General features: G+C 42.9%; 2 protein-coding genes across 2 annotated transcripts; one reads left to right on the top strand and one right to left on the bottom strand.

Moving 5' to 3' along the window:
* Positions 1-1,323: 1,323 nt before the first annotated feature.
* On the bottom strand, positions 1,324-9,828 carry LOC135511955 (NHP2-like protein 1). The gene is made up of 3 exons (XM_064933492.1): positions 9,586-9,828; positions 9,310-9,430; positions 1,324-2,631 (listed from the first exon to the last, which is right to left on the bottom strand). Exons 1-3 carry the CDS (start codon positions 9,586-9,588, stop codon positions 2,369-2,371), a joined length of 387 nt encoding a protein of 128 aa, XP_064789564.1. The 5' UTR covers positions 9,589-9,828; the 3' UTR covers positions 1,324-2,368.
* A 228-nt stretch (positions 9,829-10,056) lies between these two features.
* On the top strand, positions 10,057-18,291 carry LOC135511946 (cytochrome b-c1 complex subunit 2, mitochondrial-like). The gene is made up of 14 exons (XM_064933482.1): positions 10,057-10,200; positions 11,137-11,217; positions 11,710-11,859; positions 11,971-12,035; positions 12,203-12,259; positions 13,998-14,122; positions 14,275-14,372; positions 14,547-14,604; positions 14,726-14,821; positions 14,968-15,167; positions 15,324-15,404; positions 15,647-15,720; positions 15,844-15,997; positions 17,920-18,291. Exons 1-14 carry the CDS (start codon positions 10,168-10,170, stop codon positions 18,001-18,003), a joined length of 1,356 nt encoding a protein of 451 aa, XP_064789554.1. The 5' UTR covers positions 10,057-10,167; the 3' UTR covers positions 18,004-18,291.
* Positions 18,292-18,858: the final 567 nt, after the last annotated feature.

Raw genomic sequence — 18,858 nt, 5'->3', positions numbered from 1 at the left:
TGTAGTAAACCCCCTCAGGTTGTATGTATTCAGATCCCTTGACTTTTTCCACATTTTGTTTTGTTACAGCCTTATTATAAAATGAATTAAATTAGTTTTTAAATTGTAGCCAATATATAAAGTAAAATTCATACCTTATTTACATAAATGAGACTTAAAATTGAGCTCAGGTGCATCCTGTTTCAATTGATCATCCTTCAGATGTTTCTACAACTTGATTAGAGTTCAACTGATTGGCCATCATTTGGAAAGGCATGCAACACAGTTAACAGTGCATGTCAGAGCATAAACCTGAGGTTGAAGGATTTGTCTGTAGAGCATGAGACAGTGAGTCACGGCACAGATCTGGGGAAGAGTACCAACAAAAATTATTCAGCATTGAAGGTCCCCAAGAACACTGGCCTCATTCTTAAATGGAAGAAGTTTGGAACCACCAAGACTCTCCCTAAGAGCTTTGGTCGGGGCGGTGCCAAAGAACCCGATGGCCACAAAGTTCCTCTGTGGTGATGGGAGAATCTTACAAAATGACAACCATCTCTGGTGGATTGCTGCAATCAGGCCTTTATTGTAGAGTGGCAAGATGGAAGCCACTCCTCAGTAAAAGGTACATGACAGCCCGCTTGGAGTTAGCCTAAAGGACTCTCAGACCACGAGAGAAAGGATTCTCTTGTCTGATGAAACCAATATTGAACTCCTTGGCCTGAATGCCAAGCGTCACAGGAAACCTGGCACGATCTGTACGGTGAGGCATGGTGGTGGCAGCATTATGCTGTTGGGATGTTTTTCAGCAGCAGGGACTGGGAGACTTGTCAGGATCGAGGGAAAGATGTACAGAGATCCTTGATAACCTGCTCCAGGGCACTCAGGACCTCAGACTGGAGCGAAGGTTCACTTTCCAACAGGACAATGACCCTAAGCACACAGCCAAGACGATGCAGGAATGGCTTCATGACAAGTCTCAATGTTGAGTGGCCCAGCCCGAGCCTGGACTTGGAGAGCTCTGAAAATGCTGTGCAGCGACACTCTCCATCCAAACTGGCAGAGAATAATGGCAGAAACTCCCCAAATACAGGTGTGCCAAACTTGTAGTGTCATTGTCTCTACCTGGCCCTTTGTGCTGTTGTCTGTGCCCAGTAATGTTCGTAGCGCTGCAGTGTTGTCCTATTTTTAATCCCCCGTTGCCGCAGAAGGCTTTTTTGCCTTTTGGGAAGCTGTCATTGTAGTAAGAATTTGACTTGCCTTGTTAAATAAAATTACCCAAAATGAGGCTGTAATCACTGCCAAAGGTGCTGCAAAGTACTGAGTAAATGGTCTGAATACATATTTCAATGTTTAATTTTTTTTAATTAGCAAATATTTATAAAAACCTGTTTTTGGTTTGACATTATGGTTGTCTATTTTCTGGGATCCTTTAGTTCAGCTCATGAAATCAACACTTGACATGTTGCGCTTTATTTTCACACATTGATATCTGAAGTCATGGCATAGTACTGTTTTCAGTCAGGAGTCTCACCTGCCTTTACCCACTGGTTCACTGGCCTGTCAGAGACTGACATCTGCCCCCCTTCACTAACCGACAGTGTAACAGGACCTTGGGCGGACTGGGTAGAACTCTTTCCTCCTGCTCCACACACATCCAATGTGATCCCTCTGGCCTTCCATATTGTCTCATGATCCAGAACCCATTATGTCTGGAGGTAGGTACATGGCTTCAATACCAGTGGGTCTCTAACCCACCCAACAAACATCCCAACGTTAGAACAAAGTTTACATAGCAAGTAAGTGTTTGCATGCACACTGCGGCTGGAACAGGAATGTTATTTTTAACAGGACCTTACTACAAAACGGGCTGGATCACTTCTGCGCTGTCCTATTTGGAAGACTTCCCATGCTGTTTCAAAGCAACGTAACAATTCTTAAACCTCCGTGCTGTATAATGAGTGGCTCAGCCACGGTGGCCAAAACATTTGCTCAACAAGGGTGCAGACTGTTTACATTTATCTTTTGGATTCTCACGTCAGTGATAGTCTCATTGTAAACTGATTCCTGCTTTGAGGCTGCGTTAAAACGCTCAACAGGACTTCAATGGGCACATTTAAATGCTGTCAAGACAGTTTGAGGACCCCCTAAAAACATAAAATCCTCCATCTCAGGTTCTCAACCATTCTCTTGCATACACTGTTATACTGCACTGGTCTGACAATGGAAGAAACTCATGTTTGTTTTATCACAAAAGAATTAATGACTTTATTTGAATGTCCCTGACAAAAGTGAAATTGATACATGTACACAAAATGTCTCTTCCAAAGACAAAACATAATCCGTCTCTCAGACTATCCAATACAAACAGAGCAGATAAGTAACCAGATCAGACCAGCAGTCTCTCAATGGCCATCTGGGTAGACTGGATCTGGGGCTTCAGCTGAGAACCCTCCTTGATGGTGACCGAGGTGGCGATGACCGGGCGGGAGACCCCACAGGCGCGCCCCAGGGCCTGCTTGGATCGCACAAACACGTAGGGGACATTCTTGTCCTCGCAGAGCAGTGGCAGGTGGAGGATGATCTCCAGCGGCTCAGCATCAGCAGCCATCACAATGAACTCGGAGATACCACGGTTCAATGTCTTGGTGGCTGGAAGAGGGTAGACAAGATTCAAGGATTAATGACATGTCTTTGATAGATTAATAGTGCAGAATGAGACCCCCATAGATAACGTGTAGTGATTACGGTCGTAATCGGAGCAGGATTTGAAACATCTAAATCAGTGGTCTGAGACCAAGCACACAACCTCCATTCAGGGGTAACATAGTAAACAAATATGGGACACTTAAATTAGTTTGATATGTTACAATGGTATCGTATGTATTAATTTGTGGATGTCCATCCATTTCATACGATATATTAAGAATTTGCAATGCATGTTACAAATTCCAATTAGTTGTGGCTAACATTAGCCAGGCTAAGGGTAAATGTTATGGTTAAGGCTAGGAGTTAACCCAGTATTGGACTAAAGGAGAGCACGGTAATCCTTAAGGCCTTCCCATCTGAAACAGTTCAAAAGAGTTTGTGCATATGACAATATTTCGTAACATTTGTATGTTTCTTTAGGCTTCCAGCAAGCCGTTTGGAATTCTATACCCAGCCGTCGGTGACTGGTCAACAGTAGGGATTCGTCAATGAAGTGCTGTTATTTAGCGATATAAAATTTGCATATAAACAAGTCGAGCTTGAGAAATACTGCACCAAACACCTTAGTGTGATACTAAATTACATGACCAAGATCTCTGGAAAAAAAAATCAAAATGATTGAAAGATTTTAGTTCGATTAATTCCATTTTGAGGAAGTGTATACTGGCTAAGACATCTCAAGATGGACAAACAGTACCGTTGTCACTCAGTTTAAGCGAAAGTTGAATAAATGCAAGCACACTCGTTCGGTTCACCTACCAGAGTTGGCCTCGGTGCCAGCCGAACCGTAGCATGCGGAAGCTTTTCGTCCAAGGATCTTACATTTTCAGTTTAAAGGGCGAATTGGCTCTGGGAGCCAAAACAGCCAAATACTCCATCTAAACATTAATCTGTTCTCACTTACTGTACGGTTCTAGAAATATACATCCCTCTTTCATATCACACCAAAATAATTTCACAAATGCTAAATACATAATTACTGTACACTGTTTTAACAGTTGTAGCCGACAGTATTTTTCAGCGACAACATGTTTGTGTTGTCCATCTTCCATTTACACTGGTGTTTGGAGACACAGATAGCTAAGCGACTAGGTGCTGTCTGTTTTCCGTAAACAAGTGCTGCAACATAGCCTAGTGGCGGCAGGTAGCCTAGTGGTTAGAGCATTGGGCCAGTAACCAAAATGTTGCTCGATCGAATCCCCGAGCTGAACAAGGCAGTTAAACCACTGTTCCTAGGCCGTCAATTTAAATAAGAATTTGTTCTTAACTAACTTGCCTAATTAAAAGGTTAAATAAAATAAATACAATTGAAATATGGCAGAGTGGGAACTCTAACCCTATAAAAAGGTGTGCATTAATTTATTTTACCATTATTTAACCAGGTAGGCAAGTTGAGAACAAGTTCTCATTTACAATTGCGACCTGGCCAAGAAAGCAAAGCAGTTTGACACATACAACAACAGAGTTACACATGGAGTAGAACAAACAAGCATACAGAAAAATAAGTCTATATACAATGTGAGAAAATGAGGTGAGATAAGGGAGGTAAAGGCAAAAAAGAAAAAGGCCATGGTGGCGAAGTAAATACAATACAGCAAGTAAAACACTGGAATGGTACATTTGCAGTGGAAGAATGTGCAAGGTAGAGAGGGGAATAATGGGGTGCAAAGGAACAAAATAAATAAATACAGTAGGGGGAGGGGTAGTTGTTTGGGCTAAATTATAGATGGGCTATGTACAGGTGCAGTAATCTGTGAGCTGCTCTGACAGCTGGTGCTTAAAGCTAGTGAGGGAGATGAGTGTTTCCAGTTTCAGAGGTTTTTGTGGTTCGTTCCAGTCATTGGCAGCAGAGAACTGGAAGGAGAGGCGGCCAAAGGAAGAATTGGTTTTGCGGGTGACCAGAGAGATATACCTGCTGGAGTGCGTGCTACAGGTGGGTGCTGCTATGGTGACCAGCGAGCTGAGATAAGGGGGGACTTTACCTAGCTGGGTCTTGTAGATGACCTGGAGCCAGTGGGTTTGGCGACGAGTATGAAGCGAGGGCCAGCCAAAGAGAGCGTACAGGTCACAGTGGTGGGTAGTATGTGGGGCTTTGGTGACAAAACGGATGGCACTGCATCCAATTTATTGAGTAGGGTATTGGAGGCTATTTTGTAAATGTCATCGCCGAAGTCGAGGATCGGTAGGATGGTCAGTTTTACAAGGGTATGTTTGGCAGCATGAGTGAAGGATGCTTTGTTGCAAAATAGGAAGCCAATTCTAGATTTAACTTTGGATTGGAGATGTGAGTCCAGAATGAGCGTTAACAGTCTAACAGACACCTAGGTATTTGTAGTTGTCCACATATTCTAAGTCAGAACCGTCCAGAGTAGTGATGCTGGGCGGGCAGGTGCAGGCAGCGATCGGTCTTAGAGCATGCATTTGGTTTTACTTGAGGGCATCAAGCTTAGATTGAAGGATGGCTGGGGTGTTTAGCATGTTCCAGTTTAGGTCAACTAGCAGCACGAGCTCTGAAGATGGATGGGGGGCAATCAGTTCACATATGGTGTCCAGAGCACAGCTGGGGGCAGAGGGTGGTCTATAGCAGGCGGCAATGGTGAGAGACTTGTTTTTAGAGAGGTGGATTTTTAAAAGTAGAAGTTCAAATTGTTTGGGTACAGACCTGGATAGTAGGACAGAACTCTGCAGGCTAACACCGCCCCCTTTGGCCATTCTATCTTGTCTGAAAATGTTGTAGTTAGGGATGGAGATTTCAGAGTTTTTGGTGGTCTTCCTAAGCCAGGATTCAGACGCAGCTAGGACATCCGGGTTGGCAGTGTGCTAAAGCAGTGAATAAAATAAACTTAGGGAGGAGGCTTCTAATGTTAACATGCATGAAGCCAAGGCTATTACAGTTACAGAAGTCATTAAAAGAGAGCGCTTGGGGAATAGTGGAGTTAGGCACTGCAGGGCCTGGATTCACCTCTACATCACCAGAGGAGTAGGATAAGGGTACAGCTAAAAGCTATGAGAATTGGTCGACAAGGATGTCCGGAACAGAGAGTAAAAGGAGGTTTCTGGGGGCGATAAAATAGCTTCAAGGTATAATGTACAGACAAAGGTATGGTATGATGTAAATACAGTGGAGGTAAACCTAGGCATTGAGTGATGATGAGAGAGATATTGTCTCTGGAAACATCATTGAAACCAGATGATGTCATCAAATGTGTGGGTGGTGGAACTGAAAGGTTGGATATGGTATAATGAGCAGGGCTAGAGGCTCTACAGTGAAATAAGCCAATAAACACTAACCAGAACAGCAATGGATAAGGCATATTGACATTAAGGAGAGGCATGCATAGCCGAGTGATCATAAGGGTCCAGTGAGTAGTGAGGTTGGTTGGGGTCACGGCGATTCAGACAGCTAACCGGGCCATCGGTAGCAAGCTGGCAGAGGATGGAGGTCTGTTTTTAGCCACCTTGTGCGTTTCTGTCGGTAGATTAGTGGGGTTCCGTGTGGTAGAGGGGACCTGCAAGCTCCAGGTGTACATGTCCAGAGCTTGCAGTAGAAATCCGGGGATATGGAGAGAAAATAGGTCCGGTATGCTCTGGTTTGAGTCGCGTTGTACAAAACTGGCGATAGCTTTTTGAGCTAAAGGATAGCTAATGACCACGAACAGTGGTTAGCTGAATACTAAGGTTAGCCAGTAAACTAGCCAACTTCTACTGTGGATTTCAGATTTGAGGTGAATAATACTTGTTTGTTTTTTTAAATTGGTGAGGTGGGTTGCAGGAGTGTTTTGAAGTTGAGACTTTTTTGAAAAAAAAAAAAAATATCTAAAAAAAGATATCCGAAGAAAAGAGATATATATATATATATATACACATACACACACACACACACACACACACACACACACACACACACACACACACACACACACACACACACACACGGGACAAGACAAGACGAGGACGTCTGCTTTGCCATCTTGGGAAAATGTTATCATTTTCAGCCAATATGAAAGATACGGTCCTTATGCTTCCAAAACCATCCCACAAGCGATGCGTGTTAATGTTCAGACCTGAGCATCATGGCTATTAACAAAACGCCCCTAGAGTCATGATCAAGGGCTGGGTTTGGGGTAGCCATCAAGCTAAGTAGTTGCAAAGGTCTAACATGGTAGTAAGTAGTTGCCAAGCAGCTACAAAGTAGTTACTAAATACCTAAAGTTGTCAGCGATGCAATTCAAACGCACAACCTTTGGGTTGTTTCAAATGTCACATGTACAAGTACAGTGGCATGCCTTTCATGCAAGTTCTAAACCCAACAATGCAGTAATCAATAACAATGTAAAAATCCAAATAACGTAAGGTAAAACAAGATGGACTTTCACGTTGTGCCCACCCATCCACCCCCTTTCAAATGTTGCCTCTTAAAGGATAGGGGGCAGCATTTCAACTTTTGGATAAATAGCGTGCACAATTTCAACTTCCTGCTACTCATGCCAGGAATATATTATATTATATGCATATGATTAGTAGGTGTGGATAGAAAACACTGAAGTTTCTAAAACTGGTTCAATCATGTCTGTGACTAACAGAACTTATGTAGCAGGCAAAACCCAGAGGAATAAACTGTTCAGAAATATTCTTATTTTTTTCCTGACCTCTCCCCCAGTTGTCTTTGCCAAGGGAAATTTGATAGGGGTTGAAGATAATCATTGGTGAAATGAAGAAGAGGAACATCCTGGAACAACGTTACACTGTTCATAGTTACGCAAGAGGGAAAATGGTACATGTTTTGTTTACTTTATCAAATACAGATTGCCCTGTCTACAATTTGATTAATTATTAACATTTAAAAATACCTAAAGTTGTATTACAAAAGTAGTTTGAAATATTTTGGCAAAGTTTATAGGCAACTTTTGAAATGTTTTGTAGTGACGTTGTGTTTTGGAAAGCTGTTTTTTTCCAGATCAAACCTTCTTTATAAATGGACATTTTGGGTATACATGGACGCAATTCATCAAAAAAAAAGGACCAATTGTGATGTTTATGGGACAAATTGGAGTGCCAACAAAGAAGCTTGTCAAAGGTAATGCATGTTTTATATTTTATTTCAGCGTTTTGTGTAACGCCGGCTACGCTAATTCTTTTGTTTTACAACTCGTTCAGGTGGTTCAGGGGAGGTGCATGCTATCAGATAATAGCTTCTCATGCTTTCGCCGAAAAGCATTTTTAGAATCTGACATGTTGGCTGGATTCACAACGAGTGTAGCTTTAATTGAGTACCCTGCATGTGTGATTTAATTAAAGTTTGAGTTTTATTTGAATTTGGCGCTATGCATTTCCCGATGCTATTGGCCACTTCAGACGCTAGCGTCTCCCCTATCCATAAGAGGTTGCCTTCATCCCGGATCCGGGATCGTGACTAAAGCCCCAGGCTCATTAGCATAACGCAACGTTAACGATTTCTGAAAATCGCAAATAAAATGAAAATAATGCGTCTGCTCTCAAGCTTAGCCTTTTCTTAACAACACTGTCATCTCAGATTTTCAAAATATGCTTTTGAACCATAGAAATTGACTAATTTGTGTAAGAGTATGCAAAGCTAGCATATCATTTTGAGTAGCATTTAGCACGCAACTTTTTCACAAAAACCAGATAACCAAATAAATAAAATCATTTACCTTTGAAGAGCTTCTGATGTTTTCAATGAGGAGACTCTCAGTTACATACCAAATGCGCAGTTTTTCCTGAAAGCGTCTGTGTGTAGGAGAAATCGTTCCGTTTTCTACATTGCATCTGGCTACCGAAACGAACCGAAAATTCAGTCACCTACAACGTAAAACTTTTTCCGGATTAACTACATAATATCAACCGAAACATGGCAAACGTTGTTTGGAATCAATCCTCAAGGTGTTTTTTCACATATCTCTTCATTGATATGCAGTTCGTGGAAGCTTGCTTTCCTCTCTGTATCCCATGGAAAAATACTGGCAGCTGTCTTTTGCGCACCAATTTCGGCGCAGGACACCGGACGGACACCTGGTAAATGTGGTCTCTTATGGTCAATCTTCCAATGATCTGCCTACAAATACGTCACAATGCTGCAGACACCTTGGGGAAACGACAGAAAGGGCAGGCTCATTCCTCTCGCATTCACAGCCATATAAGGAGACAATGGAAAACAGAGCCTCAAAAATCCTGCTCATTTCCTGGATGCCGTCTCATCTTGGTTTTGCCTGAAGCTCACGTTCTAGGGCACGCACAGAAAATATCTTGGTAGTTCTGGACACGTCAGAGTGTTTTCTTTCGAAAGCTATCAATTATATGCATAGTCGAGCATCTTTTTGTGACAAAATATCTTGTTTAAAACGGGAACGTTTTTCATCCAAAAATGAAATAGCGCCCCCAGAGCATCAACAAGTTAAGTAACGGGTCTTACATAACCATACTAAAACGTAACGTATACATATTTTCGTATAATGTGTTCCGTCTAGTCTGAGACCAGCGTGCCTGTACCATGTAGCCAGATGTCTTGGACGCTAGTGTAATGCTTCTCGCAGAAAGGATAGGGTACATTTATTATCGATATATTACCAATTTGCTATTCCTCATTGTTTCATATTCCCTTACCCTCATTGGCCCCTTTCCTCAACTGTTTGTAGTTGGAGGCTTGCTGAACGAGGTCCAGGATGGTTTTGGACAGTGTGGCGTCGGCCAGGGGGTAGGCCTTGGGATTCACTTCAGCTTCAGTCTGAAAAGAAACACAAAACAGTTAGATGTGGAAACTGACTGGCAGAGAACGAAACAACGCTATCCTTATCAATTAACTAGCTTCGATACTAGCGATATCCAGCTACCGTTAGTTAGCTAGCAAATCTAACCGAAGCAGTTTATTCAAACACTCACCATGATTGCTTGTGTTTATTTCTGGATATTTGTCCTCTCGGCGAACGCTTCACAGAGGACTATATCGCCTGCGATTGAGGTTTCGGTAAATCCAAAAATAATTATTTCTGTTGATACGACCGTTTGTGTTCTCAAAAGCTCGAGGAACTTCTACATGCAACTACTTTGTAACAATAATAGCCAAGTGGTAACATCACGTGTGTGAGTGTGGAACGCATTCGTATACGAGAGCTCTGCTCGCTGAACTGGGCAGGAAGTGCGTTGTTTGAGCCCAAATTATCCCGCCCATGTTCTTCTTTTTGCTTTGGTTTTGTTTCCGCAGCCAGTAGTCAAAGTTGTTTTCAATGTAATTAAATTTGCATGGTGTGCATTTTCACGAAATGTGGAAAAAAAGTAGAACCCTGCAGAACAGATAAAAAGTTGTTTCGTATATTTTAAACGGTGTCTCCTTGGACGGTAGGTGGTGACGTGCATCAACAGCATTTGTTAGTGCACAAAAAAAAATCGAGGAAAAATGTGGCGCGCTGGGAACTCTGGGTAGGACTTCCTAGGCCAGCCATATTTAATCGTCCTGGCTGAAGGATGAAGGGGATTCGGGGAATAAGTAAGCTGTCGGTAAGAACTCCTTTAACATTGTCATAAATCTGAATAGTTGACTATTCAGGAGACGGAGAGATTGTTTGGCGAGAAAGGTGCCTGCTCTACAAGCTGTGTAATGATGGCACTAGCTAGCATGCTTGCGCGGTCGCCAGCTAACATTAGCACGACCCGTTAGATACATGGCCTGCTGATGTTGGATGAACCCAACCTCAACGTTTGGCAGTGGGTTAAAAGTTGTGGTTCTATATTAGAAGAAGAAGACATCTACTCTATCCCCGCTGTCAAAGTGTTGTCAAATTCGTCTATCGGTCTGACCAATCAAAACCTCAGATGCACTATTGTAAAGTGGCTGTTCCACTGGATGTCAGAAGGTGAATTCACCAATTTGTAAGTCGCTCTGGATAAGAGCGTCTGCTAAATGACTTAAATGTAAATGTAAATGTTGGATGTGTCGACAAGCCTTTTGATTCTCTATCTAAAGTCAAATGTAGTTCATAGACGATGGTCATGTGCCCTCGACCTTGCAAATAGCTGGCACGCACTGTCTTGGGTTAATTCATCAGGACATAACGTTACAACCTTACAGCCAAGTTTATCCTTGCTCAAGCTTCATCCTGCTCCAACATGGTGCATAATTCTATTCTTTGATTTAGTGCTTGCCATGACCCTCCTCAGTCCTCCAAAACCAAAACAAATGAGTGGCAGGGCTGCACCTTTGAATGGAAACAGAACCTATGGAATGTGCCTTCTTATTCAACATTACAACATTTGAATATTATTATGCAGGTGTGCCCCCCATAAGGTCCATCCACGTCTGTCCAGCCAGCATTCAACCATCGTTCTCTGTCTATGATTCTTAATAATCTCATAGGTTCTCTCTATCCAGAGTCCAGACCCACCATAACACCCTAGTAGGATATGAAGTCACCTTGTATCTTTTCTGCATTACAGACAAGGCTTTACGCAGCCCAGGTGGCCCGTAAACTGGATGTCTCCGCGGAGCACGTAAAGTTTCAGCCGCGGGAGGTGCAGGTCAGTGGGTGTTGACATGTCTCTCTCCTCACAGAGACGCTTCTATGCAGCCACCCGAACAGAGCAGCCCTTGACTCAGCCTCTGTTGGGTATCAGGGTCTCCACAGGGGCTGCCCATTCATACCAGGATGTCCATGTATGTGGTGATTTTAGGGGTGGAGATTGTGTCCTCTGCCCAGCTCTATCTCCTGTGTGTTTTACATAGACCTTTGTTCCTTTTGAGATATTATTCCACGTAGAATATCTCTAGTGTTACAAACTCTCAGTCAAATTTCATGCTGATTACATTTTTAATAGTTGAAGTAAAACTAGGTAAAAAGGTGTTTGGGATTTGATGCTTTGCTTCCCAACCATTTGTTGCCTTGTATGTGGACATGCTATAACAGAAGTTGGAGCTAAAATATGTTATACTACACTGCTTTGTTAACATTGTCTGACATCTTAAATGCATAAAACACCAAGGTGTGATGCTAACTGATATTTCTCTTGCAGGTGACCAAACTGCCCAGCGGTCTGATGATAGCCTCGTTGGACAACTACTCCCCAGGTTCCAGGATCGGTGTGTTTGTGAAGGCTGGCTGTCGCTATGAGTCCCCAGAAAACCAGGGAGTTACCCACCTGCTCCGTCTGGCTGCCAACCTGGTACGCCTGGTTCTGGTTCATCAACATGATGTAGACAGGAGCTTCAATGTACTCAATACTGTGTAGGAACTGGTGATGTGGTTAATCCCAATCTCTGTTTCTCTTTTCTAGACTACCAAAGGTGCTTCAGCCTTCAGGATCTGTCGTGGTGTGGAGGCAGTGGGAGGCAGTCTAGGGTCAGTAGTCTTCAGAGCCTGTGAATGAGTGTTTACATCCTCATGAGCCAAAAGACAACTAGACATATCTTTGTTTTCTATTGTTTGGGATACTTAACATATTTTCTGACTGACTGTACCACTGCCATGGATGACATGGTGTTTAACTTTGTGTGTTTTCTATGCAGCGTGACGTCATCCAGAGAGAACATGATCTACTCGGTTGACTGTCTCAGAGACCACATGTAAGTGATGCTTGCTTAAAGCGTACCTCGGTATTATGGCTGGGACCATACTAGAGGTCGACTGATTATGATTTTTCAATACCGATACCAATTTATTGGAGGACCAAAAAGGCTGATGCCGAATAATCGGCCATTTTTTTTTTATTTTTTTTTTGTAATAATGACAATTACAACAATACTGAATGAACACTTATTTTAACTTAATATAATACATAAATAAAATCAATTTAGCCTCAAGTAAATAAGGAAACATGTTCAATTTGGTTTAAATAATGCAAAAACAAAGTGTTGGAGAAGAAAGTAAAAGTGCAATATGTGCTATGTAAGAAAGCTAATGTTTCAGTTCCTTGCTCAGAACATGAGCACATATGAAAGCTGGTGGTTTCTTTTAACATGATTCTTCAATATTCCCAGGTAAGAAGTTTTAGGTTGTAGTTATTATAGGACTATTTCCCTCTATACCATTTGTATTTCATGAACCTTTGACTATTGGATGTTCTTATAGGCACTTTAGTATTGCCAGTGTAACAGTATAGCTTCCGTCCCTCTCCTCGCTCCTCCCTGGGCTCAAACCAGCAACACAACGACAACAGCCACCATCGAAGCAGCGTTACCCATGCAGAGCAAGGGGAATAACTACTAGAAGGCTCAGAGCGAGTGATGTTTGAAACACTATTAGCGTGCGCTAACTAGCTAGCCATTTCACTTCGGTTACACCATCCTCATCTCGGGAGTTGATAGGCTTGAAGTCATAAACAGCGCAATGCTTGACGCACAACGAAGAGCTGCTGGCAAAACACACAAAAGTGCTGTTTGAATGAATGTTTACATGCCTGCTTCTGCCTACCACCGCTCAGTCAGATACTTAGATACTTGTATGCTTGTATGCTCAGTCAGATTATATGCAATGCAGGACATGCTAGATAATATCTAGTAATATCATCAATCATGTGTAGTTAACTAGTGATTCATTGTTTTTATAAGAAAATTTTAATGCCAGCTAGCAACTTACCTTGGTTTACTGCATTTGTGTAACAGGCAGCCTCCTTGTAGAGTGCAACCAGAGAGAGGCAGGTCTTTATTGCGTTGGACGAGTTAACTGTAAGGTTGCAAGATTGGATCCCCCCGAGCTGAAAAGGTGAAAATATGTCGTTCTGCCCCTGAACAAGGCAGTTAACCCACCGTTCCTAGGCCATCATTGAAAATAAGAATGTGTTCTTAACTGACTTGCATAGTTAAATAAAGGTATTTAAAAAATCGGCGCCCAAAAATACAGATTTCCGATTGTTATGAAAACTTGAAATCGGCCCTAATTAATCGACCATTCCGATGAATCGGTCGACCTCGAGACTATACCAGTATCATGATACTCCCTAGTGTCGTGGCAGGGAAACAAAACACAAAGTGGATTTAACTTCTTTATTAAAACATCTAATGTTGGGAACAAATATCATTGTTGTCATCCAGAGTCATATTTATTTATTTTCCCAGCTATATCACACACTATTTTACATACAGCAGTTTTTTTTTAAAGACCAAAAAGTGTTTTTGTTCTTTTATATTCCGATACTGATATTGTCACAGCCCTACTATGCGTACACAAAGAATGACAGCAATTTATTCACCATATTCAGATCTATGTTTGTGTACGCATAGTAGGGCTGTGACAATACCAGTATCACAATATAAAATACCAAATAAATTGTTATCATTGTAATTTCTGTGTTGTCTAATGCAGTGACACGGTGATGGAGTATCTGATCAATGTGACCACAGCCCCAGAGTTCAGGCCGTGGGAGGTGTCGGACCTCACCCCCAGGGTCAAGATGGACAAGGCCCTAGCCGCGCAGACCCCCCAGATGGGTGAGAACACACACACTGATTGTTTCAGTTTGATTATTTGAATGTGCTTTCTGTTTAATATCTCTGGATAATAGTATAATGTTACATGTTAAAAGATTGCAAATTTTCACCATCACACTGCAGCTGACGCATATTGTGGATCTGTTCCTCAGGTGTGATTGAGGGTCTACATGGAGCTGCTTACAAGAACGCCCTGTCCAACTCCCTCTACTGCCCAGACTACATGGTTAGCCAGGTCGATTCTGACCATGTAAGACACTCAACATCCTGGTCCTAGCATGTTCTACTGTACAGCACTATTAATTATTTTGGGCTAATGCTATGGGTGTTCATCTTCCTCTCCAGATGAACATGCAGGGTTGTACTTCTCCAGGAAGTGCAGCACTACGGTTGAATTTTTCATTAACCCTCTGTTTCTCTCCAGATGCACAATTTTATCCAGAACAATTTCACAAGTGCAAGAATGGCTCTGGTTGGGCTTGGTGAGTTTTTAATGTGTATTTCTAATAAAACATATTTTTAATCAAATGACTTGATGGCCATGTGTGTTAAGATCATTTTGAAAAAGGATATTGTGTTTTCATATACATTCTGTCTGTTCAGGTGTGGACCACAATGTTCTGAAGCAGGTGGGAGAGCAGTTCCTCAACATCCGCAGTGGGATGGGTACCCCTGGGACAAAGGCTCAGTACCGCGGTGGTAAGACCCTTATTCCAGAGGGGCTGAGATGGCCATTATCTGCAAGAAGAGGGTTGGATCCCCATTAAATGTAATTTTCCTGGGAAATTTCCTGAATTCTAATGAGGTTTCTCCCTGCTTCTCTCCCTTTCTTTTTTTCTCTGTAGGCGAGGTGCGGGTGCAGAACGGGTCCAGCCTGGTGCACTCTGTGGTGGTGTCTGAGGGGGCAGCGGTGGGCACAGACGAGGCTATGGCCTTCTCTGTACTACAGCATGTCCTGGGGGCGGGGCCACACATCAAGAGAGGCTCCAACCCCACCTCCAAACTCTTCCAGGGCGTCGCTAAGGCTACTGCAGACCCCTTTGACGTGAGTGACATAATCAGCAGATCAGATTGTGTTTTTATAGCTGGGCATTCTACAAGAGGGGAATGCAGTATGTGGAGGAGTCTTTGGGTAGAAGAGTTTTGTGCAGAATAGATTTCTGTCATGCAGTCATTCTCCTCTGGTGTCCCCTCCTTTTAGGCCTCTGCTTTCAATTCCAACTACTCTGACTCTGGCCTGTTTGGAGTCTACACCATCTCCCAGTCTGCAGCAGCTGGTGATGTGAGAATGATGTCTCTTACATTTGCACTGATAACGTACATTGTATAAAGATTAATTGCTCCTCTTCACAACAGATTTTTGAAGCCGTTACTAATTAGTCCTATGCACCCTGTGAGAGAGAGTTGCTTTTACATAGAATGGAATGTAAAATCATTAATTTAGGATGAGGAAAGATCATAATGAAGATGAACTTTGACCTCCCATTGATTAACTGATTTACCTATCCCTGTCCTCCTATCCAGGTGATCAAGGCAGCTATTAGCCAGGTGAAGGCTGTTACAGGAGGAGTCTCAGAAGCTGACCTGACCCGTGCCAAGTAAGCTAACACACACACAGACTTAGAAACTTGAATATAGAATTTGAGTAGATAAAATCAAGAAAAGTATTGCAATGGAAGGGACTTTGAAGATGTTGACTTAAGGTGTATCTGTTTTTGTAGGACCCAGCTGAAGGCTGAGTACCTGATGTCGTTGGAGAGCTCAGAGGGTTTGTTAGACGCCATGGGTTCACAGGCTCTGTCCGAAGGCGTCTACCACTCCCCCGAGGCCATCGCACAGAAGATCGACTCCGTCTCCGCAACTGATGTCGCCAACGTAAGTTTATTCATTTTGGGGCGAATATTATCTTCCGCTGAAGTTGAATTTTCACTTAGTCATGTATTGATGTCAATTGAAGACTAAGTGAAAATTCAAGTGGAAGTTCATATACACTGCTCAAAAAAATAAAGGGAACGCTAAAATAACACATCCTAGATCTGAATGAATGAAATATTCTTATTAAATACTTTTTTCTTTACATAGTTGAATGTGCTGACAACAAAATCACACAAATTATCAATGGAAATCAAATTTATCAACCCATGGAGGTCTGGATTTGGAGTCACACTCAAAATTAAAGTGGAAAACCACACTATAGGCTGATCCAACTTTGATGTAATGTCCTTAAAACAAGTCAAAATGAGGCTCAGTGGTGTGTGTGGCCTCCACGTGCCTGTATGACCTCCCTACAATGCCTGGGCATGCTCCTGATGATGTGGCGGATGGTCTCCTGAGGGATCTCCTCCCAGACCTGGACTAAAGCATCCGCCAACTCCTGGATAGTCTGTGGTGCAAGGTGGCGTTGGTGGATGGAGCGAGACATGATGTCCCAGATGTGCTCAATTGGATTCAGGTCTGGGGAATGGGCGGGCCAGTCCACAGCATCAATGTCTTCCTCTTGCATGAACTGCTGACACACTCCAGCCACATGAGGTCTAGTATTGTCTTGCATTAGGAGGAACCCAGGGCCAACCGCACCAGCATATGGTCTCACAAGGGGTCTGAGGATCTCATCTCGGTACCTAATGGCAGTCAGGCTACCTCTGGCGAGCACATGGAGGGCTGTGCGGCCCCCCAAAGAAATGCCACCCCACACCATGACTGACCCACCGCCAAACCGGTCATGCTGGAGGATGTTGCAGGCAGCAAAACGTTCTCCACAGCGTCTCCAGACTGTCACGTGCTCAGTGTGAACCTGCTTTCATCTGTGAAGAGCACAGGGCGCCAGTGGCGAATTTGCCAATCTTGGTGTTCTCTGGCAAATGCCAAACGTCCTGCACTGTGTTGGGCTGTAAGCACAACCCCCATCTGTGGATGTCGGGCCCTCATACTACCACCCTCATGGAGTCTGTTTCTGACCGTTTGAGCAGACACATGCACATTTTTGGCCTGCTGGAGGTCATTTTGCAGGGCTCTGGCAGTGCTCCTCCTTGCACAAAGGCGGAGGTAGTGGTCCTGCTGCTGGGTTGTTGCCCTCCTACGGCCTCCTCCACGTCTCCTGATGTACTGGCCTGTTTCCTGATAGCGCCTCCATGCTCTGGACACTATGCTGACAGACACAGCAAACCTTCTTGCCACAGCTCGCATTGATGTGCCATCCTGGATGAGCTGCACTACCTGAGCCACTTGTGTTTGTTGTAGACTCCGTCTCATGCTACCACTAGAGTGAAAGCACCGCCAGCATTCAAAAGTGACCAAAACATCAGCCAGGAAGGATAGGAACTGAGAAGTGGTCTGTGGTCACCACCTGCAGAACCACTCTTTTATTGGGAGTGTCTTGCTAAATGCCTATAATTTCCACCTGTTGTCTATTCCATTTGCACAACAGCATGTGAAATTTATTGTCAATCAGTGTTGCTTCCGAAGTGGACAGTTTGATTTCACAGAAGTGATTTACTTGGAGTTACATTGTGTTGTTTAAGTGTTCCCTTTATTTTTTTGAGCAGTGTATTTCTATATTAGTCTTTGCTGCAGCTCACTCTCGACTTGTACAGCGCATTAGGAGTGGTTTCCTTGTTTGTTAGTTTTTCTGCTTAGATGGTCCCGTGTGGCTCAGTTGATAGAGCATGGTGCTTGCAACACCAAGGTTCTTGGTTCGATTTCCACGGGGGACCAGTACAGAAAAAGTATGAAAAATGTATAAGTCGCTGTGGATAAGAATGTCTACTAAATGTAATGTGTTTTCCTTGTTCTCTCAGGCTGCAAATAAGTTTGTTTCAGGCAAGAAGTCCATGGCTTCCAGTGGAAACCTCATCAAGACGCCCTTCGTTGACGAGATCTAAAGCCTTTCAACTGTTTCACATGTGATATTAAGTCCCAACAAAGCCCTCTGTCCATTCAAAACAAACAAACTGAAAGTCATTATCCTAATTGCGTCATTGTTCTTTTGAGGAATATTTAAAGTTGTTGCTATTTTTACGTGGATCTTGAACTGTATAGCTCATGTAAATTAATGAATAAAGATTATCTACCGTAAAGGTGGAATAAGTACTTTTTTACTCTTGTAAATAGACCTAATGTCTTACCAGGTGATAATAAATTAAACCTTTTGATCCATGAAAAAGTTTTGATGCATTGTCCAATAGTGTGAAATTTTATTTCTCCTAATCTTGTTCACGTAATCAAACACTTTTTCATGAAAGTGACGTCTGACCATGTTGAACAAAATAACATAGTTGATATGTTATTTGTTCCTGGAAACACAAGTGAATTGTAGCCAGGTGGCTAATGTATGTTTTCCAATGAGAAAAGATAACATGACTAAAAGTATGTGGACACCTGCTCGTCGAACATCTCATTCCAAAACCATGGGCAATAATATGGAGTTGCTGCCCCTCCCCCCATAACAACCTCTACTCTTCTGGGAAAGCTTTCGGTTAGATGTTGGAACATTGCTGCGGTGATTTTCTTCCATTCAGCCACACGAGCATTAGTAAGGTTGAGCACTGATGTTGGGCAATTAGGCCTGGCCTGAAGTCGGCGTTCCAATTCATCCCAAAGGTGTAAGATGGAGTTGAGGTCAGGGCTCTGCATGCAAGTCAGGTTCTTCCACACCGATCTCAACAAACCATTTCTGTATGGACCTCGCTTTGTCATGCTGAAACAGGAAAGTGCATTCTTTGAACTGATGGTGAAGC

Source organism: Oncorhynchus masou, chromosome 24 (genome assembly GCF_036934945.1).
Source record: "Oncorhynchus masou masou isolate Uvic2021 chromosome 24, UVic_Omas_1.1, whole genome shotgun sequence".
NCBI lineage: Eukaryota > Metazoa > Chordata > Actinopteri > Salmoniformes > Salmonidae > Oncorhynchus > Oncorhynchus masou.
The sequence above is the reverse complement of the archived record's forward strand: the minus strand, read 5'-3'. Positions and strand labels throughout refer to the sequence as shown.

Bases quoted from the DNA above. Each gene is read 5' to 3' on its own strand.
- LOC135511946 (XM_064933482.1), top strand. From the start codon at position 10,168: ATGAAGGGGATTCGGGGAATAAGTAAGCTGTCG. The intron at 11,860-11,970 runs GTACGCCTGGTT...TCTCTTTTCTAG, and splicing joins TCCGTCTGGCTGCCAACCTG to ACTACCAAAGGTGCTTCAGC. The intron at 14,373-14,546 runs GTAAGACACTCA...GTTTCTCTCCAG, and splicing joins GCCAGGTCGATTCTGACCAT to ATGCACAATTTTATCCAGAA.
- LOC135511955 (XM_064933492.1), bottom strand. The intron at 2,632-9,309 runs GTAAGGGAATAT...ACCCTCTTCCAG, and splicing joins GAGGAAAGGGGCCAATGAGG to CCACCAAGACATTGAACCGT.